This window comes from Aulonocara sp. 'chitande type north' Nkhata Bay, linkage group LG20 (genome assembly GCF_057382095.1).
Source record: "Aulonocara sp. 'chitande type north' Nkhata Bay isolate Kocher_YH1m ecotype deep benthic linkage group LG20, A_spYH_male_GT1.1, whole genome shotgun sequence".
Taxonomy (NCBI): domain Eukaryota; kingdom Metazoa; phylum Chordata; class Actinopteri; order Cichliformes; family Cichlidae; genus Aulonocara; species Aulonocara sp. 'chitande type north' Nkhata Bay.
Genome location: NC_141363.1, coordinates 13,682,042 through 13,709,683, shown reverse-complemented (window position 1 = coordinate 13,709,683; position 27,642 = coordinate 13,682,042). Strand labels below are relative to the sequence as shown.

Below are 27,642 nucleotides of genomic sequence, written 5' to 3'. Positions count from 1 at the left end.
GCAGGGCCAGCAACTCCCTGTCAAAAACACTGTACTTGCGTTCAGCATCCCGGAGCATACGACTGAAAAAGGCGAGCGGTTGCCAGAGACCTGAAACCCGCTGTTCCAACACCCCACCCACTGCCACGTCAGAGGCGTCTGTGGTCAACGCGATCTCCGCCGATGGAAGCGGGTGGGCCTGCAGGGCGGCGTCAGCCAGCGCAGACTTGGCTGCGGAAAACGCACGGACGCGTTCCGGCAGCCAGTCAACCGGATCTTTGGCTGTTTTACCTTTTAAGGCAGCGTAGAGTGGCTGTAGCAGGTGGGAAGCTCTGGGGAGAAAGCGGTTGTAAAAATTTATCATCCCCAAGAACTCCTGCAACGCTTTAACCGACGTGGGACGCGGGAAAGCCGAAATGGCCTGGACTCTGTCGGGCAACGGAACCACACCTTCAGCGGAAATGCGGTGCCCGAGGAAATCCAGAACAGGCAACCCAAACTGGCACTTGGAAGGGTTGATGATCAGGCCGTGCGCTGCCAAACGCTGGAAAACCTGGCGCAGATGGGACTCGTGCTGGCTCGCTGAGTAGCTGGCCACCAATATATCGTCCAGATAAACAAAAACGAACGGAAGCCCACGCAAAACGGAGTCCATCAGCCGCTGAAAGGTCTGGGCGGCACCTTTCAGGCCAAATGGCATGCACAAAAACTCGAACAAGCCGAAGGGGGTAATGACAGCGGTTTTAGGAACGTCTTCGGCGCGCACGGGAACCTGGTGATACCCCCGCACCAAGTCAATTTTAGAAAAAATCGACGTTCCGGTGAGATTGGCAGAAAAATCCTGAATGTGGGGGAATGGGGTAACGGTCATCCTCCGTGGCATTATTTAAACGGCGGAAATCTCCGCATGGCCGCCACCGACCGTCCGATTTGGGCACCATGTGAAGCGGAGAGGCCCATGCACTGTTCAAACGCTGTACAATGCCAAGGCGCTCCATGGCTGCAAACTCTTCCCGAGCGACGGACAGTTTCGTGGGGTCAAGGCAGCGCGCGTGCGTGAACACCGGGGGCCCGACCGTGGGAATATAATGCTCAACCCCATGCTTCGTTACCGTGCTAGAGAAATTAGGGACAGACAGCGATGGAAACTCTAAAAGCAAACGCTGAAAAGCATCCCCGGAGGTCACTACATTAGCCCGAATCAGGGGCTCGGCGGCCCGAGTAAAACAGGGTAGTGAAGAAAACGAGAGAGCATCGATTAAATGTCTGTTAGCAACATCAACAAGCAGTCCATGCGCACACAGGAAATCAGCACCCAAAATAGGTACAGAGCTAGCGGCAACAAAAAAGTTCCACTGGAAATCCCGGCCATGAAAACAAACAGTCACCAACCTTTCCCCAAACGTTTTGATGGGAGAGCCATTAGCTGCAATGAGCTGCGGCCCACAGTTCGCTGCTAGTCCGTCTGCAGCGGTAGGGGGAAGGAGGCTCTTCTGGGAGCCGGAGTCCACGAGAAAACGTCTCCCGGAGCGCGAGTTCTCTATGAAGAGCAGCCTTTCTGTATTGCCAACGGTCGCGGCTGCTACGGCGCGCTGGCGGGTCCGTTTCCCTGGGCCGTGAAAGCGCAAGGCGGCAGGCAGCGACACGCTCTGTCGCCAAAACGCTGATGGTAGAAACAGATGCTCTTTCCGCGGTGCCGGCGTGTAGCAATCCCTGCCGTCAGCAAGGGGGTGGATGCTCCGGGGGAGGCAGGTGGAGGCGTGGAAGGTGCCGCCGGTGTGTCCGTAGCCAGGGCGTGAATGTCGAAAGTGCGGCTAGCCAGGAGAATGCGATCCGCTTCTTCAGCCAGGGAGCGATAATCCTTCGCAGGCAGAAGCGGAGAGTTCGCGAGGACAGCTCTCACGGCGGCCGGTAGTTGGCGGAGGAAGAGGTGCACGAGGAGGAAACCACCGTCATCCGGCCCGAGCAACGATAGCATGTTCTCCATGAGCTCGAGCGCGGTACCGCCACCCAAGCCTGACAGGTTGAGGAGCTTTTCGGCTCGTTCAGCGTCGGAGAGGGCATAGCGTCGAAGAAGCAGCTCTTTGAGGGCGGCGTATTTCCCTTGGGCGGGTGGGTCCCGGAGGAGCGCCATCGCGCGACGGGTGGCCAGCGGGTTGAGCGAGGCCACCACATGGTGATACTTCGTGTCGTCAGCCGAGATGCCGCGAAGGGCGAACTGAGCCTCCACGTGTACAAACCATGACGGGGGTTCATGGAGCCAAAAGTCCGGCAGTTTCAGCGCCACAGCAAACGTAGCTGCAACAGGAGGCGGAGGTCCGGCGGCCGCTGATGCATCCATAGCGGAGTCTGCGTTATCTAGCCCGTTGCATGCTCGAGTCAGGGGTCACCAATGTGGAGGTAAGCATCAACGACACAGAGCTCTCAGTTCTCACTCCTTCTTTATTCGTCTTCAACATCAACTGCGCATATCACACCACAAAACACAGGAACACACTTCCTATACACTGGGTGTGAGTGGAGCCCTCTAGTGGTCCACCACAACATATAAATTAAAGGTTTTTTCTTGACCTAAATGTTTCTTTATATTCACATGACACAATTTTGGAATACAAACTACAAAACAACAGGACAAACACTATCATCATTGTTGTTCTAACAAAAAAGAAATAATAATAATAATAATAATAATGAAATTAGGAAAATCCACTACTTGATGTAATATTTTATAGTACCTTCAACCCTGGCAAAAATAAGTTTGGACCCAGAAGACTAACCAAAATGGACATGACAAAAATGACATTGGCAGAACATTGAGCTGTTTGAATCTCCAAGTAAAGACACCACAAGCTTTTGGCAGCTGAATAGCCAGCGCAGAACAAAACACTCACAATCCACACAGTCTTTTCAGAGCATCATCTGACCCTTGAAACTGTACTTGACATTGGCCTTGGAATGCCTCTCATTCAACCAAATGGCTCACTGTGTACACATGGAGGGTCACTTATGACTCTGACCTTCGGCGACAACTTTGCATGAATGGCGAGGAGGTGTGAGCAGATTTGTAACTGACAAGAAAACAACTCTGCAGGCCATTTTTGTTGAATAGTTGAATGGGATGATTAAGAATAAGGTGGATGGAGGGTAGCCCAGATGTATCGATGCTGCAACATAATCAGCGTGCCTTTGTGAGACTCTTCCAGTGAGTGGTATATTTGCTAGTGACTAGGCAAGGCAAGGCAAGGCAAGTTTATTTGTATAGCACAATTCAACAACAAGGTGATTCAAAGTGCTTTACAGAGACATTAGAAACAAGAACAAATAAAAAGCATGATTTAAAATTGAATAAAACAAGCAAATAAACGAACTAACTAATTAACAAACAAACAAACAAACAAACAACAGTATATAAAATCAAAACAGATAAAATCAGAACAGTAGATAAAATCAGTAGTTAAATGTAAGTTTTGAAATTTAAGCTTAAAGTGTGGATTTGGTGCTTTATTCAAATGCAGCTGAGAACAGGTGAGTCTTCAACCTGGATTTAAATAAACTGAGTGTTTCAGCTGATCTGAGGCTTTCTGGGAGTTTGTTCCAGATATAAGGAGCATAAAAGCTGAATGCAGCTTCTCCGTGTCTGGTTCTGACTCTGGGAACTGATAAAAGACCGGATCCAGATGACCTGAGGGATCTGGATGGTTCATACTGGGTCAGGAGGACTAGCACAAAATTAGTACTAAACTTGAAAACTTGAAATATGGCTGTTGGTCATTTGGAGTTTTTTGTTCAATTAAGTGGCTGTTGTGCATAGCAGCTCATGGGTAGTCGATGGCAAGTTATTTTTAAGAAGTGTAAAACCCTTAACCCACTGAGAGATGCCGGCTGATTTGTGGTCATCTATTATCTAACCCTGTTATCAGCTCTTACCACTAATTAAATGACTCGTCGCCACAGCTCCAGTTTTTTTCCTCTATTTTCAGTGAATATAAGCAGTTTTCAGGATGATCCTCTAAATAAAATACATGAAGGAAAATGTCAAGCACGTGTGAGGGCACATCAAGCCTTGCCCTCTGCTGCAGCTCCTAAAATGAGATGTTATTAGCATACTTCTTGGGTCAAGGCGCCATACTGTACTGCACTGCAAATTCTACCTGACAACATGAGAAAAAAGGATAAGGCTGTGCCCAAAGAACTAGTGTACTGTGAATGCAGACAAAATTATCATCATATCTTGGAGCTACAATATTTCAGCGCTAATTGTTTGTGCTAATTCTCTTTCTAATTCACCACCCCCTGCCTGTTATTATCAGGATCATTAGACAGAATCATTAAGCATTCAGGAGCAGCGTGCCTACCTTTGTGTGAAGCAAACGCACTGAACTGCTAAAGTCTACCCACTTGCTTGCCGACATGATCAAGTGATTTTCAAATTAAAGGACAATAAATTGGTGCAATGAGGGTTAAGGGTGTTTTTATGCTAAGTGTTTACTAAAATAAAGCTTGTTTTCTCCTAATGAACTGCAATTATTTAGCTTGTTTCTACTGCAGGATCTTTATTACTACCATCAAGATTATGGCACATGATTAACATTGTTAAGACCAGCGAGCTTCCTAAAAACAACTGGGGTTTCTTTAAAAAATACTGGCAAAAATATACGATTTAAAAACCTTTAAGGAAATATTTTGAGACAATCAGACTCTTGTCATTCCCATGATCAGGACACCTGATAGGATACCTGGTCTTTGTTCTGTCTGTATGAGCCATTTTTCTTCAGCAAGCCTAAATAATGATGTCAGTACAGAGATTTCTTTGGCAGAAGAAAACAAATTATATAACTAAAACTGCTCTGGAAAAACAAGTGCAGTCTTATGCCTAACATGCCTAATCCAGTATGCATGTTGATCAATGTACACTTCAACTGACCTGTTGGAGCATACAAGGGCGTAGATTTGGTTTTGGCATTGCTTCTTGATAACAATATACTTCCCTACATATGCTATTCTGCATGCTTTTAAACCATTTAAAATTACAAGTCATAGTTTTATTTGTGAAATATATAATGTTAAATTACTGACTAAGTATTTTAGGCTTTAGTTTACTTCAGCCATATTCCATATAAATCAGGTATCATACAAAAATAAAAATAGCTTCAAATACAGTCATGACAATAAAAGAGTATGACTTTAAGGACTTAACAACATTAGTTCAGTTATAGTACACCAACATCTGTTATACATTAGCACTAAGGGAACACTGAATGACCTGGTGGGTTTTGTCCATAAAACTACTCATCTAAGATTACCACAAAGTAAAAGATCTCTCAGCAAGATTATGCAACATTTTAGGCACTATTGCCCCAATCAACTCAGTGAGCTGGGATTTTTCATTCTAAACATGAACTACTGTTAGAGCAACAGACATAGACTACTGGTGCCCTACACAACAACTCAATGTACATTTTTGCATGAGTGCATATTTAAAACAATTTGTGCAAACTGCACTACAAGGTGGAATATTTGCAAAATCATGACTACCTCATGACATTTTGTCTCAAAATTTAACCCTATGAATATGTCAGTGCCATTAGGATGAAATTATTGTGCCACCAACATTTTAACGTTAGAGGTATAATTTTAACAGCCTCTGTAAACTAATATCCTGGCTTCCTCGAGGCTGCCGTTTTCTCTGACAGTTTCAATCAAAATTAGAAATGCTACTCAGATAATTAATAATGCTGCATGTTGTGCAGTTAGTTTCCAAAACAAGTTATTCATGGTTACATATAATTTTAGACTGATGTGGGCCAAAGCCTAGCATAGCCTGTAACGTTATTATGACGGACATATTTTATGAGTGAACTTGACTTTAAGTAACTTTAAGTAACAGGTTTCTTTGAAAAATACTTATATCCAGGTTCTTCCTTTTTGCTATCATCCTCCTCTCCTCGCAGCGCAGAGTTGCCGCTGCTAAAACTAAACAGAGCTCCGTGAAAGGCACAGCCAATCACATTGGCCATATTTGTCACATGAGGTAGGACTCCAGTAGAGAATGTAATTTAACTCTGTCTGCACCGCTAGGTGAATAAGACGCTGACAGGTCATTTTTTTCTTTCTATCGGGTATCGATTCAATAATCGCTGAATATTGGTGGGGACATGTCCCTTCCATCCATGCCAAATCTACGCCCTTGGGAGCATATATACAGGACCCGTGGATGTCCTGCAGACTCTGCCATCAAACATCACCAGCAGATCCTTTTGATTTTCTGGACTATAGCTGAAGGGGATAGGACATGTTTTGACATGGATCAGGCCACGCTGTGGCACCTTAAGCTGTTCTGAGACTGTTTTTTTCTAGTCTGACCACTCAAAGTGCTTTAAAGTCTTAGACACATTTTAGTTTTTCATATGCACTATTAGATTCTATTAATCCTATGCATTTGAGCACTTTTTAAAAGCTGAAAACTGAGCTCGTACAGTTCTAATGACCCTGAAAGCCAACTTAAACTCCTCCAGGACAGCAGGCTTAAAAGTGTGGGTTGAGTAAGTGTTGAAAATGAAAAATATACATACATAAAAAAAATCTTAGTAATAATTATAGTACTGTTTGCAAACTCAGAATTGTGTTCTATTTGGATGGGACTATCTACTGAATCCAGCATGAAAGTTGAATGAAAACAGCACTGCCTTTATTTTTGTCACTAAGAATTTTATATTTAAAGCCTTCTACATGCTTCATTTATTGTAAAGTACTACTATATATAATTCAAAAAGCATCACAAGTTTTCTTTTGCAGTATGAAGCGTTTTATTAGTCTGTGCCCAAATATGGAACTTTTGTCATTTTTAGTTTCCCTTTTGCACATTATTTTTGTGAACTAGCACTTTGATTTGTATTACTTTATATTTTTATTTATTTCATTTTCATTCTGACAGTCCTGTTGAGTAATGTTAAAAATACATTTGATTATTTTCAAATTCTTATGTTTCCTGGGTCATGAGATAACAGGACGATATTCACAGGTCCTGGAGCTTTAAACGGGAGGTTTGCCCATAGGAAGCAGAGATAAGAGATATTGAAATTATTGACTAATCAAAGGAAAATTGGCAGGTTACTCGATTAGCAAAATAATCTTTAGTTGCTGCCCTACTGGACTGAGTTAAATGCAGCAAATATTTAAAGAAAACTCTTCAGAAAGCCCAGAGAACTATAGCGCAGGACCACTTTAAAAAACTAGAGGAAAGTCTGGCTTCTTGGAAGCAAAACATAACAAAATAAGGAGTCGCTCAAGACTTGTACACAGTGCTGACTCCATATTCTATGCAATAAAATGATGTATTTCAAAAGTTGCATAGAATATAGAAAAGCTTTCCAGTTTCTCTTCTTCGCTGCTTCCACAATCAAAATCGTGTCTGCTCGCCCAAACCAGATGAACATATTTTTAACATACCACCTCACCGTGCTGACAGTTTTGGTTTTAATTTTGCTTTCAGCACTCAAAGCCCCACGCCCCAGAACCCACACTCCCACACACCACCTGCCAGTGTTGCTACCTAATCAAGTCAATTAACACTGAAAGCTCAGGACTGGACTCTCCAGTCATATATCTGCAGATTCCTTGCACACAGACTTTGTGACAACCAGAAATTCAGCAAAAGAAATATAAATTAATTGGCATTTCTGTGGACTTCTGTTATGCAGATATAGGAGGAGTTTATTGTTTCGAAGTAAACAGCTGGTGGTATTCATTTTCAAGTTGGAGGACCATTAAAACACAGCAGGAGAGAGGTCTCGAGAAAATTACATACCTAAAAGAGCAGCACTGAAACCTCAGTGGAAAAGTCTTCTCATCACTCCTACACAGATCTGATGTTTTTATCCGTCACAATTTTTTTTTCTTTATTAGAGTAAAAGCTCGGAAACGCATCGAAGAAACAGGTTTCACATGATTTATTTGTAAGTCGGTCTGCATGACACATTGTTTATTGATGAAACCAATATACATCAAAGTTTTCCACCTGAGAAAAAAGTGAAAAATACTGTGTGTTTTAAAGTTATGTTCTTCATGCAAGGGCAGAAAAGGTTCAATTCAATTCAGTTTTATTTATACAGCGCCAAATCACAACAACAGTCGCCTCAAGGCGCTTTATATTGGTTATATATTATAGACCCTAAAATAGTGTAGACCCAGGTTGTGGCATACAACAAAATGTCTCCTAAACAAATGACAGACTATTCACCACACTGTCTGACCTCCAGCACAACACCTGCCTGTGGATGCAGGTCTTTTTATCAAAGCTTCAGTCAGTGAGGAAGGGCCCCTCATGGTCCTCCACTCTGTCACTCAGAGTAGGAGCTCCACAAGGCCATGTGTTGAGTCCTGCTTTGAGTCCTGATTTCATGAAGAAGCAAAAGACCACCAGCCACTGTACATCGACAGGGTTAGGATAGAAAGTCTCTGGAGAGCCTCCAGGTTCAGGTTCCAATACACACATCTCAGAAGATCTCAAGCAGACAATACAATCAGACTGCTTAGAGACTTTACTTCCTAAACAGCTTCTGGTGTCTTTCTACCATTGAAAATGTCTTGACATACAGAATACTCATGTGGTACAGCCGGTGGTCAGAAGGTTACTTTTAAAATGTATTCCACTACAGATTACAGAATACATGCCCCAAAATGTATTTTCTAATGTATTCTGTTATGTTACTGAATGAGAGTAACGTATTCTGAATACTTTGGATTACTTAATATATTATCATGCTTTTTACAACTACGTGATTTTACTATGGCTGTGTGATTTATTACTATTACTAAAGGTTACTCGCCATACCAATACCAACTAGATTTTTAAATCTTAATATAAAATGAGTAACAGTAGAGTGGACATTAGGCAAGACTGCACTTTTTGCAGTGATCTCGTATAGAAAACTATTTTGTGCGTATATAAACCCATATGGAAAAGATATATATAAATCTTATAAAGTTTGTATCTGTCTTGTGTGAAATTTGTATGAAAAGCATACAAGAGTGAAAACAGATATAAGATCCCTTGAAAAATTATATAAATGAAACTTGTATGTTTTGGATACTTACTAAAACAATATATAAAAGTAAAGAGAAAGTGGCCACTTTCATGAGAAAATCATATAAGCCGAATATGATTCGCTATATGAAGTAGGCCACATCTTATGCAAGTCTTTTATGAGTTTTTACTATTTCTTTTCCATATGGGAAACAGATCCGCGGCTCCGAACCGTAGTAAAGGGACCTCTGGCTAATACGTTGGGTTCTAGGGCTGGGTATCGTCACTGATTTCTAGAATCGATTCAATTCCGATTCACAAGGTCCCGAATCGATTCGATCCACGATTCGATTTAATTCGATTCGATTCGATTTAAATCTGGGAAATTTTGACAGTCAGAAATATTATAATTCAGATCAGTACATTTACATATTTTTGTATCTATAAAAAGGAAGCTGACACATGCAAGACTTTATCACAGGTGTGAGCGTCACAGCAGATGCCTTTGTGTCAAAGTAGCTGAAGATAAAACACAGAAAAACATGAAGGTTTTCCTGGCCTGGGATTTATAAAAATATTCTGCAGTACATCAAAAACGAAAGAAAACCATTAATCAACATATGAACATCACCTCTGAAGTTACAGCAGTCTTATTAGAGACACGTTAAGCGTTTTGCATTTTGAATAATTTTGAAAAGTTTAAATTTGTTCAGTATTGAACAGCAGAAATGAGGTTTTCTTTTCGGAAGAATGTAAAAGGGAAAAAAACAGCGGCCGACAGCGCTGTAAACAACAGTAGACTTGTGCGTAACAAGCAAGCGAATAATGACGAAAGGGAAACTGTTCTTGAAGTACAGAGAGAGAGAGAGGGAGAGAGAGAGCTGTGCATCGCGGTGGAAGCAAAACAGTAAAAGTCAGAGTGAATTCATCACGATTTTATGTGAAGCGTTTGGATCTTCTTTTGCTGCTGGTTCGGTCAATATTGTTTGGAGAGAGATCAAACTAACAGCTTTAGAATCGGCGCATAAAGGGCGTGAACACAAAGCGCAGACCTGCCGACAGATCAGAATCAGCGAGCTGTCGGCTTTCAGCCCCGACTGTGAGAAAGGCGACATCTAACTGATTCTGATCCGTGGGTCGCACTGTGTGTTTAAGTCTATGTGCAGAATCCGTGTTCCTGCTCTCATTTACTGTCTTAACTGTTTGGTGGTTCTTGAAATTTTGTGAGATGTCACCAGAGATTCTGGCATTTTGGGCAAAATAAATTTATATTAAAAAATCGATTCAGGATTTTAATGAATTGATTTTACGTTATCCAAGCCAGAATCGATTTTAATCGATGAATCGATTATAAAAACCCACCCCTATTGGGTTCCGTGTCGGGCTTGAAGCCGAAAACTAGCTTTACTTTATTGTCTTGGTCAACTTTGCTAGCGAGAGACAGAGAGAGGCGTTGAAAGGCTGCTCCAACGGAACTTATTGTTTCGGAGGAAAACACGAACACAGTGTACAGTCAAGTCTTAATAGCTTACTTACTGACTGGGCTCGTCAGGCACTCCTTTTGGCTGCAGTTGTTATTATGTTATTTAAATGCTTCCATCTCCCATTTCTGCTCGGTGACAACTTGTACTTTTCCTTTTTCTCCCTCCCTTGCACTCACTGACACATAATGGGTATGGCAGTCCATTCTCCCTGCAGCACGGACTACACTGCCTATGATGCTACATTCTTTAGGGCTATGCCTGTGACACTTTACCTATTGCCTTCATATTAAATAACGTTTTGAATAATTTTTAAAAAATATTTCTTCACGTCATTATGCGAGCTGCAAGTAGAGGTGACATGGGCTGCGAGATTGAGACACAGGCATTAGAGCCTCTTAATGCGTGTTTTGTTTGGGTTTCCACTGGTGTGGAATTACCAAAAATAGAGAGAGCATAGTCTAACATATGAAACAAGAAAATACCGCCGTGTAATCCATTAATTTCATCAAAGTAACTGTATTCTGAATACCACCATTTTAAACGGTAACTGTAACAATACAGTCACTCATAATTTGTATTTTAAATACATAACGGCGGTACATGTATTCCGCTACTCCCCAACACTGGGTATAGCAATAGCGCAGTAGCTGAGAAAGAGTCCTAGTTATAGGAGCAACAAAGAAGATCACACACATATATCTCCCTACTGCAAGACATCTATGCCCCCTGATGCCCATGGAAGGCATCCAGCATCATAAGAGACTCAGACCACCCAGTACACAAATTCTTTGAACTTCTTCCCTCAGAGAAGAGATACAGGTCCATCAGAGCATCAAAAACAAGACAGATGAACAGTTTTCACCCCAAAGCTATCACCACACTGAACTCAGCACTGAAACCACACACCTTGTAGATACTACACTGCAATTTTTGGATTTATCACTATTATTTATTTACTATTCTAACCGGTGTTTAAGTAACTATAGAACTGAGTGTGTGTATGCTGCATGTGTAAGAATGCTGATTTGTGATTTTTATAGTAGATTTTTTAGGACTTTTTATGTTGTACTTCTGATTTTTGTTGTATTATCATCCAGTTTACTTTGGTCTGGTCTTTTCTTTGGTTTCTCATAACAGTTAGTGAACCAGATCGTTTGAGTACTCATTGTCAAGATGAAGACACCAGTTTTAGATGATTCAAGGTTTGTGATATTGTTTGTTTACTTGCTGGAAGCAGCCATAAAAAAATGGGGACACTGTCATCAAGTCATAAAGGGATGGTCATGGTCAACAATGAAACTCAAGTGGCTGTTGTGTTTTAACAATGCTCAATTAGTACCAACGGACCCAAATAATAGATTCCCCACACCACTAAATTACCACTACCAGCCTGAACCAATTATGCAAAGCAGGATGGAGACATCCTTGTTGTTTATGACTAATTCCAACCCTGTTATGTAAATGTCTGAGCAGAAAATTAAACTCCTCAGACCTTGCAAAAATTTTCCAATTTTCTATTATATAATTTTGGTGAGCCTGTGTGAGTTGTAGCTTCAGTTTCCTGTTCTTAGCTGACAAGGGTGGTCTTCTGTTGATGTAGCCCATCTGCTTCGCGATTTGATGTGATCAGCATCCAGAAATGCATTTCTGTATACCGTGGCTGTAAAAAATAGTTATTTGAGTTGCTGTTCTCTTCCTGTTAGTTCAAACCAGACTGCCAATTTTCATCTGGCTTCTGGCATCAATAAGGGATTTTCACCAAGAGATCCCCTACTTAGTGGATATTTTCTTTCCATTTTTTCATCCAGCAAGCCCCAGTGATGGCTGTGCAGGAAAATAAAAGTGGATCAGAAGTTTCTGAATTACCCAGACTAGTCTGTCTGGCACCAAAAACATATGCCATGTTCAAAATAACTTAAATAACTTTTCTTCCCATGTTTTGATTCTGAGCCTATATTAAGTTGCTGCCCTATGATTGGCTGATTAGATACTCACGTTAAAAAGTAAATAAACTGCTCTTCCTAAAAATGTCAGTTAGTTTAAGTCACATGCTTAAGCTATCTTAACAATTCAAGGTTATTTCTACTATGAGTGTAACCACTTTGCGGGGCACTAACACCAGAAAAATCTTCTAAATGAGCTCATTTCATTCACTGAATTGAACATTTTGAATATGTTTGTGGTGTTGGTGCTTTTTAAAGCATTTTTTAATTCATCTTACAGGTAATTGCTTGCTAACGGAGAGTGTGTGTGCCTGAGTATTTGCAGTGAGTAAAATTCTGCTATTGCTTTATTCATAATTACTTTGCAGGTTTCAGTAAGTGTGAGGTTCATACATAGTGTTTTTGCTAATTAACTAGCTAGCATTAGACGACTTGGAAAACTTCCATTCCCTCTTGTCCAAATATGGTCACTTCAGGCTCCGCAAAACCTAGATGATGCAAAATTTAAGGCTTTAAAACAAGGGTGGGTAACTCCAGGCCTCGAGGGCTGGTGTCCTGCAGGTTTTAAATGTCACCCTGGGTCAAATGATTAGTTCATTACCAGGCCTCTGGAGAACTTCAAGACGCGTTGAGGAGGTAATTTAGCCGTTTAAATCAGCTGTGTTGGATCAAGGACACATGTAAAATCTGTAGGACACCGGCCCTCGAGGCCTGGAGTTCCCCACCCCTGCTTTAAAATGTACACCTTTCATACAGTTTGTGGCCTTGAACCTTGATGGTAGTTATGTGACATAGCTATGGCACACCTTAAGCCCTATCAGTCCACCTGTTACAGCATCGTGATCTTAATAATAAAAACCTCAGAGGCGCATTCTTATTAGAATCTAAAAGGTTCAGTACGTCAGATGTGTTATAGGCTGCAGCAGTAAGAAATATGTCATATGAAGTGAATGAACTGTATACACACGATATATGTAACGTGACTTCATAAATCTTAAAAGGAACCCAGACTATTATGACAAGTTACTCTAAATATGTTACAAATTATCTCCACTACATAAAAAAACATACTTGAGAATAACTACAACTTTTTTGTTATTCATTAAATCTTTGTTGTTTAAAACTATTTTGGAGCCGTGGGAGCGGCCATGTTCATTCGCACACAATGCATTCTGGGACGATGACATGTGTTGGTTGTCGGCAGTATAGGCGCTTTCGTTCAGCTAACCTTTTTTGTTTTTCATAGTATAGCAATGGTATTAATTGACATGCCTATTAATGACCTGGTTACGACTTGGTAGACCAGCACTATACCCGGTCATGGAGGCTAACACGGGCTGCCCAAAGAACATCTGGTTTAAGACATACGGCTTCAAAGTTTTGGAGCACTGTGTTGCATGGAGAATCTGTAACATAACGAGATCGTAATTTCACTGTATAATAATGATAATGATTCTATTAATGTTTTTATCATGCGGTTATGCGATACCTGCTGGATAGCTGCTCCCATAAAATTGAGCTCTTTACAACAAACACTCTCAGTCGCTGTTGCTATTGGTAAGCAGTAGCCGCATAGCCACCAGTAATTTTCCCTCACTCTCGCGTCCTCGTGTGACGGATTGTTTTCATCTTCATCTAAACTAAGTACTGGTTGACTATTTTCATCCTCTCTCTCGGTTTGCTCTCGTTCAAACTGGAAAGGTTGAACAAAAGCCATTTCCAGAGCGCTGCAAACTGTGAACTTGATGCAGTGCAACCGTATGGTGTCACTACCCAGAGTGCATTGAGAAGTAAATAGCAATGGCGGCCTACTAGTAAATCGGTTTTATATAAAATGTGCTTAAAAGGAAAACATTTGGCATATTTTAATACCACATATATATTATTGAAAGCACAGTGCATATTTTAGCATATACATGTCTTAATAACTAGGGTTCATTTTAACAAACTTACTGGGTTGGCAGCTGCTGCTACTGCCAACTGGATTTGAATTAATTAGAATTTTAATTAACTTTGAGTCTGACCATCAGATGGTGCCAAGAGTTACATGGTGATGCTGTCAGGTAAAAACCATGGGTGTCCAAATAGTCAGAACACAAGGTGCACTAGACTTCCGCAGGCACAAGCATTCTCCACTGCAACCACTGAACATCCAAGGTATGGACATTGAGGCTGTGGACAGCTACAGGTACCTTGGTGTTCATCTGAACAATAGACTGGACTGGACTCATAACTCAGACGCCCTCTACAGGAAAGGGCAGAGCAGGCTGTACCTGCTGCGGAGACTCAGGTCGTTTGGAGTGGAGGGCCCACTCCTGAAGACCTTCTATGACTCTGTTGTGGCTTCTGCTATCTTTTATGGTGTGGTCTGCTGGGGCGGCAGCATCTCTGCTGGGGACAGGAAGAGACTGAACAGGGTGATCCGAAGGGCCAGCTCTGTTCTAGGATGCCCTCTGGACCCAGTGGAGGTGGTGAGTGACAGGAGAACGGCGGCTAAGCTGTCATCCCTGTTGGACAACATCTCCCACCCCATGCAGCAGACTGTGACAGCACTGAGCAGCTCCTTCAGTGGGAGACTGCGGCACCCACGGTCTGGGACGGAGAGATTTCGCAGGTCTTTCCTCCCCACTGCTGTCAGACTCCATAATAAAGACTTTAACTGATCAAGCACACACATCCATACATATGCAATAATACTAAGTGCAATAATCCTTTCTGTCATCGTTGTATTTTTACTCAGTTGTATATAGTATTTGTATTTGTATTCTATTTTTATCTTATTGTATATTTATTTTATTTTATTCTACTTTATATAGTATTTTATTTTATTCTATTCTGTACAGTTGTGTACTGTATTTATTCTTATTGTATTCTAATTTTTGCCTCATAACTTTTGCACTGTCCACTTCCTGCTGTGACAAAACAAATTTCCCACATGTGGGACTAATAAAGGTTATCTTATCTTATCTTATCTTATCTTATCTAGATAATGATACCCTGAACCCTTTTTTTTAGTGAGTTCTGAAAAGGTAGTCTGACCTAACTCATAGAGGAGCATGTTGTCCTTCAACTTACATGGAAACGCAACAGTTGCCAACCTTGGACATACAAGGTTTTCCCTGATGAGTAGCGGACGATTTCACATATTCCACGCAAATGCTCTGCCTCCACATTCATGCTAACAAAGTGCATGGTGACACACGCTCACACTGCAGTTCACCAGCTGAATGAGTTACATCAGAAGTTTTACAACAGCCACACAAAAGTTGCCCCATAACTTCTATGTTACACTGTCAGCACATTTCTTTATAGCAGGATACGACAGGACAGCCAGAGGGCCGTCAGCTGCTTCATTAAGGATCTCAGCATATCCAATTACAGAGTTACGACTGTTTGGTTAAGGGACAGAAAGCTTCAGAGAAAGAGAGGAGCATAAAATGAGAGAAAGGATGTAACGGTTTAGGGAATGTGTAAAAGCAGAGCGCAAAGAAAGCAAAGATGAAGAAAAGAAAATGACAAGTAGCGGCTCATAAAGAGAAGAAATTAACTGAATCTAGTATTAAAACTAACACTTTTGTCCCCCAAAAAACACTGAAAGGCTTGGCTAAGATAATCTGAGTAACCTTGAAGTAAAGAGTATTAAAAAGTGTTAAGAACTAAAATGTAATCAGATGCTGTATTTGTGGAATAATAATAGCTCTTTTACAGTCTTGCCTCCAGTTCACTGCACGCTTCATCCCACCCACATGCATTTGAACAATAAAGCATAAGGGACATTCAGTACTCTCTGCTGGCCCATTTAGTGGTTTATCAGGGGGGGAAATCCTTAATACAACTAATAGATGAAAAAGTTATCACAACACAATTTATTTTTCTTACATAAAATGCAATAATGAGTCACCTCAGCTTAGAGGTATAGCAGCACTCCAAGATTGTGGAGTTCATTCCCAGGAGAAAAGGACTCACTTGTTTTATATATGTTGCAGAATATGGCATGGGGGAATAATTGAGAGAATCTCCCACTAAGCATTGGGTTCTTGGCTTCTCTATAAAGGGGGAAGAAGACAGGTAGGAGGGTTTGATGTTGGGGGTTTTTCTGTAGGACACAGTTGCAGCAGGGAAGCCAGTTGAAATTGGAGACTCCAGTATGAGAAGTGCACATTTTAAAGGAAAACAGTTTTAACCTGGCCTGGAAGGTTTTGATTTTAAAATAATAAAATGATACTGGAGGGAGGTCGCGTTTTAATCAGGATTCATGTGGATTTACTGCGATAAAAAGACTAGATTGGAGACCCTGTGTGCTGAGTTCAAGGAGGAATAGCCTACTCTGGAATTAGGAGGCAGTGAGAGGAAATCAGTCAAGACTTGGAGACGTTAGTCCCAAGATCTGGTGTGAAAACCCACTATTTAACAACTCAAGGCCCAATAAGGTGGGTGGAAAGCCTTTCTTAGGAAGATGCAAGATTGATTGGCTGCTTGTTCTTCTGAGTGATCACCTTTTCCTGTTTTTAACCAGGCTAACAATTCTGACGGCTTTGGGCCTTGGATTGCAGGCCAGAACTGTGTCTTCAGCCACTAGTCTGCTCTGGAGTACAAAGACATCTTGTGTACCCCATTTTCAGTGTGAGTGTGTCGTTTCCTACTGGTCACTATTAGAACATTACTTTCTTGTACAAAGGCCCACTTTGTGGTCCTCTTAACATTTATTCATTAATTTGTTTTAAAGTACTTCACAGAAACTTGTAAAAATGAAAACAGCTATAGTGGTGCAAAATTAAGTTTTACTATGAAGTCAAATGTCCTCCAATCCTGGTTTGTGTCAAACTTTTTCAAGCTTCACTGCTTTTTGGTGGTTAGTTAGTGGTTAGTCAAGTCAGTGTCTTCCATGCAAACTACCAGCAACCATGTTTTTTTGGTGCAGCACCCTGTTTGTGAATGACTTCACCCAGTAACAGCCAGCAGCCTCTAGCAAACCTTTGCCAACCGGTTGGGGAATACATATTTCTCCCTACAAACCAGAGGTTCCTGTAGGCTCACTGACATGTCTGTGTAATTGAGTCTCAATACAAAGATTTAGGCCACGATTTCTAAACTTTATCCCAGGTTGAAAACTTGCACATATTAATATGTAGCAAGGCTACATTTTAATTCATAAATTTTGGAATTGTCACCTGACACAGGAGTTGTTCGTTGTACTTTACATTTCCACTATACATGCAATGCAGAGAAGGAATAAACTGGTGCAATGGATAAATATTTTGATGCCAAGTTAAGGTACCTGGCTGTTTATGACATCAAGACAGCAAGCTATATATTACTGACCTTTTGTTTAATAAGTCTGTGCCTGTTTTTTCATTTGCAGTCCTTGTATTCTTTTTTTTATTTCTTTGGAAGGAACTGAAAATGTTATGTGCTATACAAAGAAAGTTCATTATTAATATCAGACATGCATGGCAACAGCAGAAGTACTGTTTGTTTTAATGGCTGCTTTATGTGAAGTGGTCCACTCAATGAGCAGTGTAGTGCCGTTGGTACAGTTTTGGGTAAAGGGACCATTTTTGCTGCCAGTCTTCCATTTCTGTTACCAAAACTCGTGCTCGATTACTTCTCTATTTTCACAAATAAGAATGCAATTTTACAAAACACAAACACTAAGCAGAAACTACAAACTACATTCAGATTACGATAAAATGAAAGTTTCAAGCCAAACAATCAACATTATTACCTCTTCAAAGGTCTGTATGATAAGAACTTGGATTTTATTGTACACACTGAAGAGCTCTGACACACAAAGAAACACTGAATGTGGTTAAACTCAAAATGCACTTAAGGAGTCTGATTTTAGACATGTTCAGGTCAAAATGAAATATAGAAAACTTCCATATGTCTAACTATAATTAAATAATGTCTACCCTCAAAACCCACCTGTTCAAGATAGCCTACTCTGTTTAACTACTCCATGCTCTTAAACTTTGTTTTATTGTTGTGTTCATTTCCTGCTTTTATGCTTGTCCTGTTTGTTCTGTAAGGTGTCCTTGAGTGTTTTGAAAGGCGCTTCTAAATAAAATGTATTATTATTATCATTATTATCATTCACAGTTTGAGAAAAGTCATTTAAATCCCTCAGTGAAACTGTTTATCTAAGCTGATGCTTTACTGCTTAGACGTTTATTTTTTGTTCTTACAGAATAAGCTGCTGCATATGTTAGCTGAACAGGGCCATCTTTTGAACCAACAGAGACAGAAGAAGTGAAGTCTGAGAAATTACACGATAATATTAATTGTTAGGTTTTTTAAAAGGTTTTTCGAATAATGCAAATAACAAATCAGCAGAGAATTTCCCTCTTGTTTCACAAAGGGTTTGAGTCTTTTTCAGGTAATTGTTTCAGTTTCGTGACCCACAGCTTGAAATGTTGTGTTCATTCAGAAAACTCTCACAGAAAGCAGACTGCTAGAGAATGTCTAAGCAAAAGCTGAGCAGCATCATTTCTATAATGCATTAACACAACTAAAAAACCTCAAAAGATAAAGTTAAATTTCACAAAAGGGTAACACTGATTTGACTTTAATTTACCCATGCAAACAATGGAGAAACTACCAGTGAACTTCCTCTCTGTCATGTTGTCAGGGTCTGAACCAAGCCCAAAATCAACAACATGCACAAACAGCCCACGGATGTCTAAACTTACAGTTTGCGAAGATACTGCATCATTTTAATTTCCATAATTCTTATGCAGCCAACAGGCAACTGCCAAAATTCATGTGCAGCAAATCTGCTTTGGCATTAAGCATGAATGCAAGAAGTTTATATAATATATGTAAAGTCAGTTGTGTCGGTCAGAGAACTGGGTGGTTGTATAATAAAAAGCCTCACCACTAGAAACTAAGTCACTGACATTTTAAATGTGACCACTGTATCTTTATTTACTTTGATCAGGGCATTTTTGTTGCCCTAAAATTAAGGAGCAATATTTTGACTGATCTCTACTATTCAGGGTCAATTTATCAATTCAAATCCTTTTCTTCGTTATATGGAGTCACACAAACCACCTGCAACTCAACACCTCAAAGACCAAGGAACTGGTTGTGGACTTTGGGAGGTCCAGAGCAGGTCCACTGACAGTTCAGATAGAGGGAGAGGAGGTGGAGGTGGTCAACACATACAAGTACCTCGGGCTGTGGGTGGACAACAAGCTGGACTGGACGCAGCACCTGTATAAAAAAGGCCAAAGCAGACTGTACTTCCTCAGGAGACTGAGGTCTTTCAACATCTGCAGGAAGCTCCTGAGGATGTTTTACCAGTCGGTGGTTGCTGGAGTACTATTCTATGCTGTGGTGTGCTGGGGGAGCTGCACAGCAAAGGAGGACTCATTCAGGTTGGAACAACTGATCAGGAAGGCTGGCTCTGTGGTTGGCATGAAGCTGGACACTCTGGTGACAGTGGCAGAGAAGAGGACATTAAAGAAACTGCTGGACATTATCGACAATGCTGGGCATCCTCTGCACACTGCCATAAACAACCAGTGTTGGGTAAGTTACTTTAAATTAGTAACTTAGTTACATTACTAGTTACTTCTATCAAAAGTAACTCAGTTACTTCAAGTTACTCGTTACTTTCAAAGTAACTAGTTACTAGGGAAAGTTACTGGTTTTACTCAGAATTCTCTTGTTAATGTGTTGCTTCCGTAACTGGATACCCAGCAAGATTGCAGTCTTCTAGCTTGCTTACTTGCCACAAGTGCACTGTGCCACCTACCAATAGAAAGGAAAAAATAATGTGCATATTTCCACGAGAGAAGTCTCACGCCTGGACCGTCGTTAACTGCCGCCATGATTCTAGCCTACGTCACAGCGTCATGTGCGCTTTTTACTTTTTGAGCTAGAAAAAAATCCCACTATGGTCCTTTTAGGTCCCATTAGCACCAGTGGAACCATATAAACTCTACAGCTCTTGATTATCTCAATCATATGCCAGTTCTAAACAAAATTCCCTCTGTATTGAGTTGCGCCATAAGATTCTGAATATAAACCATAGCCAAATGGATGAGATGTGAAAAAACACACCCACCACACCACATGGTGAATTTCTCTAAAGAGAACAAAAACACTCCTTAGTACCAGACTTCTGTTTCCAGAATTAGAACTTATATGATGACGTAATTGTTCAGACCCAGAGTGCACCGCTTGGTAGGAGAGTCATGTAAATCTGGTGTGGAAGAGTACAAACAGAAGACTAACTTATTATTTTTATTTCTTTGGCAAATTAAACAACTCAAACTAAAAAAAAAAAACCCACAAGAACTACATCTCAGGCTCAACAGCCCTAAAGTTCATGGCAGTCCAGTTGGAAAAAGACTGAAAAAGCTTGGGTAAAGTAGAAGGGTTCCTATCAGCAAACCTCTTCTTTCTAAAAATAACACACCAGCAAAACCTAGGCTTGCAAATTTCCATCTGAATAAACTGCAAAACCTTATTCTGGAACAATGTATACATGGTGTATACACCATGTATATACAGGGTGGGCCATTTATATGGATACACCGTAATAACATGGGAATGGTTGGTGATATTAATGTCATGGTCCCTGTGCCTGTACTTGTGTTTTTGCTTTCTCTCTCTCTCTCTCCCCTTCCTCTCTGCCTGGGCGGAGCTCACTGCTGGCTCCCGCCCTTGGCTCACACACCTGTTGGCGATCAGCTGATTTCCCGACTATTTGAGGCTGGGCCACAGATCTTCTCATCGCTGGATGATTGTGCTACTAACGTTAGTAGCTTCCCAGCTCCCGTGGTCTTGTACCTTTACGCCCTACCTTCGTGACTTGTGAGTGATTTTTCCCTTTCTTGTTCCAGTTTACCTTCCCGGACCTGTGACCTCCCAGCTGTACGAACGTGTGTGAGTTGGATGTGAGGACGTGAGCGAGCGTGAGAGAGAGAGCCTTCCCCTAATCCCTTGGAACCCTGGATTTTTCCTCGTCACTGTATATATTATCGCACTGGTGTGTAAATAAACGGTGCTCTGAGACGTCAACCTGTTCTGCGTTTGAGTCCCTGCTTTCAGATTGTGACAATTAAAGTCCTGTTTGCGGCACATTAGTATGTGTGAGGGGGCAAACTCCTCAAGATGGGTGGTGACCATGGTGGCCAATCAGAAGTCGGCCATTTTGGATACAACTTTTGTTTTTTTCAATAGGAAGAGGGCCATGTGACACATCAAACTTATTGGTAATGTCACAAGAAAAACAATGGTGTGCTTGGTTTCAACGTAACTTTATTCTTTCATGAGTTATTTACAAGTTTCTCTTAGTTCACAACCATTGACATGTCAAAGAGGTTAACACGTGAGGAGTGGATCGAAATTGAGTTGATATCTGGTGAACGCAGTAACCGGGTCATTGCAGCAGATTTCAATGCAAGACACCCTACGAGACCACCCATCTCCCATGCGTTAGCAAACTGCTTGCTAAGTTTCGTGAAACTGGTTCAGTGTTGGATTAGCCAAAATGTGGATGCAAGAAAACTGTCACTAATGAAGAAACATCAGTGGCTGTCCTAGCTTCATTCAGCAAAAGCCCACAGCGTAGCACTCGCCGCATGTCACTGGAGAGTGGCATTAGTCAACGAGGATGACCCAGATCGGCGCACAGAATTTGCAGAATGGGCAAAACAAAAATTGGAACAGGACCCTCAGTTCACGCAGAAGATTTTGTTCAGTGATGAGGCAAACTTTTATGTGAATGGTGAAGTTAACAAACAAAACCACCGCTATTGGTCTGACATTAACCCACATTGGATGGATCCCTCCAAGACAGTTGGAACAACAAAAGTGATGGTTTGGTGTGGTATATGGGGTACAACGATAGTGGGTCCATTATTCATCAATGGAAACCTCAAGGCCACTGGATATTTGAAATTGCTACATGATGTTGCTACATGATGATGTGTTTTCCTCTTTATGCTCTGAAGCTGGCACGTTCCCTGAGTTTTTCCAGCAAGATGGTGCACCACCCCATTATGGGTGCCAGGTCCGAACATTCCTAGATGAACAGTTTCCTGGAAAGTGGATTAGTCGTTGTGGGCCAGTTGAATAGCCCCCAAGGTCTCCCGATCTGACCCCCTGACTTTTATCTTTGGGGTCATCTGAAGGCAATTGTCTATGGTGTGAAGATGCGAGATGTGCAGCACCTGAAACTACGGATACTGGATGCCTGTGCTGGCATTTCTCCTGTGGTGTTGCTATCAGTGTGTGAAGAGTGGGAGAAGAGGGTTGCATTGACAATCCAACACAATGGGCAGCACATTGAACACATTTTATAAGTGGTCAGAAACTTGTAAATAACTCATGAAAGAATAAAGTTACGTTGAAACCAAGCACACCATTGTTTTTCTTGTGACATTACCAATAAGTTTGATGTGTCACATGGCCCTCTTCCTATTGAAAAAACAAAAGTTGTATCCAAGATGGCCGACTTCTAAATGGCCACCATGGTCACCACCTTGAGGAGTTTGCCCCCACACATATACTAATGTGCCGCAAACAGGGCTTTAATATCACCATCCATTCCCATTTTATTACGGTGTATCCGTATAAATGGCCCACCCTGTAGTATCATTCACATATATGTATACGTACATATTGCTTTTTATGTTTATGTTTTTCCCCCTCGTTGTATATTGTTTCCTCTTCTTACTTTTGCACGTTTGTGGTCCATCTACCCAATTTCGCTGTGCAAGAAACTGCACAATGACAATAAAAAGCTCTAAGTCTCTAAGTCTAAGATGACACCAAAGTGGAGATGTTTGGCCATAATTCACAGCACCACATTTGGTTAAAACAAGCAAGTTAGCACAACTGTCTCAAACCAATTTGGTGGAGAAAGGCTGATGATTTGTGCCTGTTCTGTGGATTTTCTAGTCACTGAGTCGAACATGAACTCCTCTGTACACCAAAGTGTTCTAGAGTCAAATATGCTTAAGTCCAAACCTCAACTGGGCTGCAGTGCTGTGCTTAGAACTAAAGAGTGAAAAAAAGAGGGCCCAAATTCTCCAAAAGGATGTGAAAGACTGATAAAGTCATAGAGAAAAAGCCATTAAATCAAAAAAATGTACTTTGTTTATCACAGAATTATGTAGTCCTGCAAAAAAAAAAATCACATGACTTTATCGATATATAACTTCAAATGTAGCCATGCGAGGTTCTTGTGTCACAGATTTTGGGCATGTTAATGGCATACATAAACCAATTTCTTGGTTGGTGATTCCACTTTGGTTGGTGCTGCTATAGTTGTGCCATTTGTGCTCCCCAAAGGATGAAGCCCAGGAGCTTCATCTTCCCTCCTGGCGAAATTGAGGATGTTTGTCTTTAGTCAGCCAGCAATTACTAAATACTGTCAGGAACACTGGACACATGTCCTTCAGGTTCTTGAGATGTAGTTTGAATCTGAGTTACTTTGGCATTTACTGGTATATTTTGGTTTTTCCACAGTAGCATCCACAGGTTAATGTGGTGACCTGGGCTGGGGACCAGAGCCAGTACGCTGGCAGTGCACTTCCAATCCAGCCTGGCAGAGAGCCTGCTGCTGGCAGTGTAGTAGAGCGATGTGGTCCAAATACCCACAGAGCCCGGAGCAGCTCAACCTCATATTACCAGCCAGCTGATTACCATAGTTGCTTTGATATGAAGAAGCACACACTGTTGTCTCTCCTTCTGCTTCTCATTCATTCAGCTCCCTGTTTTTAGTCATTCCAAATTCTCTATTTGGCACAATAGAAAACGACTCTGAGAGTAACATCAAACAAAGTATGTGAGGTATTGTTGAGATTTTTGGTCATTTGTGGCCAATGATGATTTAATAGAATACTTCCTCTGGATAATTCTGTTGATTCTTTGAGTATTTTAAACTGGAGAGCTGCTCTGACATCTGGAGCAGCTCTCCAAGAACTTTTGCTAGACACTGACACTTATGTGGTACATGCTGTTTTAGTGTGTTCTTTTGACTTATTATGTTATTAGTATTATTAATATGGTATACGGAGTTGTTTCCATTATCCACTCATTTGCTTTAGCAGAAATGGAATCAAAGTAGCATCAAGCTACTAAGCACGGCATTCCAGATGTCTTTTTGTCCAGGGAGAGAACCTGGCATTCTGAGGACAGATGAGACATAGTGAGATATCAGTGAGTTTTAGGTCTGCACCTAGGTCTTCTCTCAGCTGGGCATATCTATAAAACCTCCAAACAGAAACTTTCACTGCATATCCTGGGTGGATACTTGAATCATCTCAGCTGAACAACTAGGTCAAAAATTCAGGAGGAATCTCAGAGCTCTACTCTGAGATTCCTCTTTTGTCCATCCACTCAATAATAGAAATTTCTGCCACTTGTATTTACAACCTCCTTCTTTAGGTCACTACTTAAAGCTCAAAACCACAGGTGAGGGCTGCAGCATACTGACTGGTCTTCTTCTACTTTCAACGGCTCTCTTTAGCAGTCGCCACAAGCATTTATCTGCCTCCATCTCGCCTTTATCCCTCTCATGCTCCTCTGTCACACCAATCCTCTGTTTGTCCTCCTTAATTACATCTGTGAACCTTTGTTTTTGTTGCTATTCTATTTAAACCACACTTCCATTGGTGTAAATTTAAAAATGATAATAAATATATTTTTTAATGTTAAAACGTGTTTCATATTAGATCAGAGCTAGATGGTCTCGAGACCAGCTAGCTGGTTCAGTAAAGTAAGGAGATGATGAAAACATGGCATAAAAAAGAAAGAAAACATATTATTTTCACAGTGAATGGGAGGAAGAGTTCTTTCTTACCACTGTGAAAGATTTATGGTGTATCTCATTTGCGGGGCCAGTGTGGCAACGGCAAAGTGGCACAATATGGAGAGACATTTCCGAATGTGTCACATAAGCTACCATGCTAACTACGCAACGGGCAGCAAATCACGAGCGGAAAAAGCGCACGAGTTAAAGGCAGTTTTGAGAGAACAGCAGTCTTTTTTCACGGGATGGGTGAAAAAATCCACAAAAAGCAACCAGAGCCTCACTTAGAGCTACACATTTCTTGATTAATATCTGATTAAGGCATTTTCAGATGGGGAGCTTTTCAAAGAAGCAGTGATGATAACTGCAGAAACTGTGCCTAAAGACAAGTAATATATGGAACATATGGAATATGGAGTAATATGTAATCTCCACTCTCTCCAATGTCCAACTGGGGGCAACTACAATGGTTAGAAGAGTATCGACTATGTCCAGGAACATCAGCTGGATGTGGCAAAGTGCAGGTTGTTTAGCGTCCTATGTGATGAGTCCATATACAGCAAGGTGTTATTGGAGGACCTGTCAGCTGAATATGGTGACCTGCTACTACACACGGAAATCCGATGGCTCAGCAGGGGGCAAATTTTGCTTCATTTTTTGTCAATCAAGGAGATTGTGCAATCCAAAGGCAAAGACACACGGACTGGACACTTGACCTTGCATTTTTAAGGGACATTACTGGGAAACTGAACCATTTGAACTATGAGCTGCAAGGCAAGGGTAAGACTGATGCTGAGATGATAAGTAATTGAAATGCATTTAAAGCCCAGATGAACATTTTCATGTATTTACAGAGGTAAAGGGTGCTGCACTTTTGTGCAGATGGCGCTGAAAGACATGCTGAGACTTTTGACAAAGTTACAGAAAAGTCATAAAACAGATTTGGGTCAACTGGAAACATCATAGTCCATGGAGACTCCTGCCGGACCTCATCTGTCAGCCTGTCCATCGCATCGCAAACAAGAAGGGGCTCAGAGCCAATCCCTCAAGTAAGCCCACCTCCACCTTGAACTCTAACTCCTACTATTGCACACATCAATGTAGTCACAGTACATTCCTGGTCATGGAGTACCACAGTTTCTTTCCAGACATCCTATAAAAGGTTTCTTCATGGTGGAACTCCTGACCTTCTCTGATAAATAACAATAGTTGTTTATCAACAAAAGTTGATAGTTGAGTTGAGTTGATTTGTTTCTCTCACACCACCTTCTCATTAATCATGAACACGATTGCAGGATTCTTAAATTCTTCCACTTGGAGCATCAGCTCTCATCCAACCAAAAACAAGAAATCCAGAGTGTTCAAGCAGTAAACCGTAGTCTTAGACAAGTATGTGCTCCTCCAGCTTCTTCACACTCTCCTACACGCTGCTCATACATGCCAAAAGTCACATCCTGATCAAGCCACCAAAGCCATGGGATTTGCAGGAACCAGGAACAAAGTTCAGGGAATCCCAACTTGTACACACTGTTCACCTCAACTGTGCTAGAAATTTTGACCATGAATTTAAGAACTTTAGACTCCAGCATGAAACCTAAATGACTTTGTCCTAATGACTATAACAGCCTTTTAAAAGTGGCTTCATGGTGCATAGTACATTTGCCTAACAAGCAAAAAAAGAAATTAATCCCTGGTTTGATTCTGGGCTCAAGGGATCTGATATGACAGAGAGAAAATATTCCTCCCAAATAATGTCTACAAAGAGTCCTTAAAGGCTACACAATCCCCAAAGCAATAATTTTAAAGTAAGGTTAGCTGTACTATATATAGCCTGGAAGAGAAAAATACCTTTATAAAGCACCTACTCCATTGCATATTAACTATATTCTAAGACAACTCATAGAGACATTTTAACACATTAGTTAACTATGCTCTTATGTGGGAGATAGTGGCTAGATAATGGAATAAGACAATGGAATAAGAGGCTTAAGTGAGGGAATGAACCTTAAATAAGAAAAGTAAAAAAAAAGAAAAAAGATTGAGATTGGATTTTGAGGACCTATTTTCCTGTATGATCGCACCATAAAGAGAAGGGAAGTGATTGCCGTTCACTCTTTGTTTTTTCAACTCACATGTGAGGCAGTAAGACGTTGCACTGCAAGCACTTCCTCTTCATTTCTGTGCCCATTCTTCTCAGTGAGAATAAATCTCCACGAATGACAGAATAAACAGCACAACTGTCAGCGTCATTACAACTCTTTCTGCCTGCCTGTGTTCCCCGTCTTTAAATCTGAGCTCCGGCAGAGACTGATGTCTCCTTAATTATTTGGCAAACAAACAAGTTGCTTGTCATCCTATCTCACTCTCTTCATCTTCTTCTTCTTCATTCTTGGCCCTGTTGGCAGATTGCTGAATAATGGAGTGGCTCAGCCTAGTAGCCTGCAT

General features: G+C 41.2%; 2 protein-coding genes across 2 annotated transcripts in view; both read right to left on the bottom strand.

The window, feature by feature from the left end:
- The window catches only part of LOC147305289 (uncharacterized), a 255,472-nt gene that overhangs the window by 223,002 nt on the left and 4,828 nt on the right, over positions 1-27,642 (bottom strand). The window lies entirely within an intron of this gene.
- On the bottom strand, positions 1,562-27,642 carry LOC147305290 (uncharacterized). Its single transcript, XM_086277984.1, has 2 exons — positions 27,561-27,642; positions 1,562-2,352 (listed from the first exon to the last, which is right to left on the bottom strand). The coding sequence occupies exons 1-2, from the start codon at positions 27,640-27,642 to the stop codon at positions 1,562-1,564; spliced, it is 873 nt and encodes a 290-aa protein (XP_086134110.1).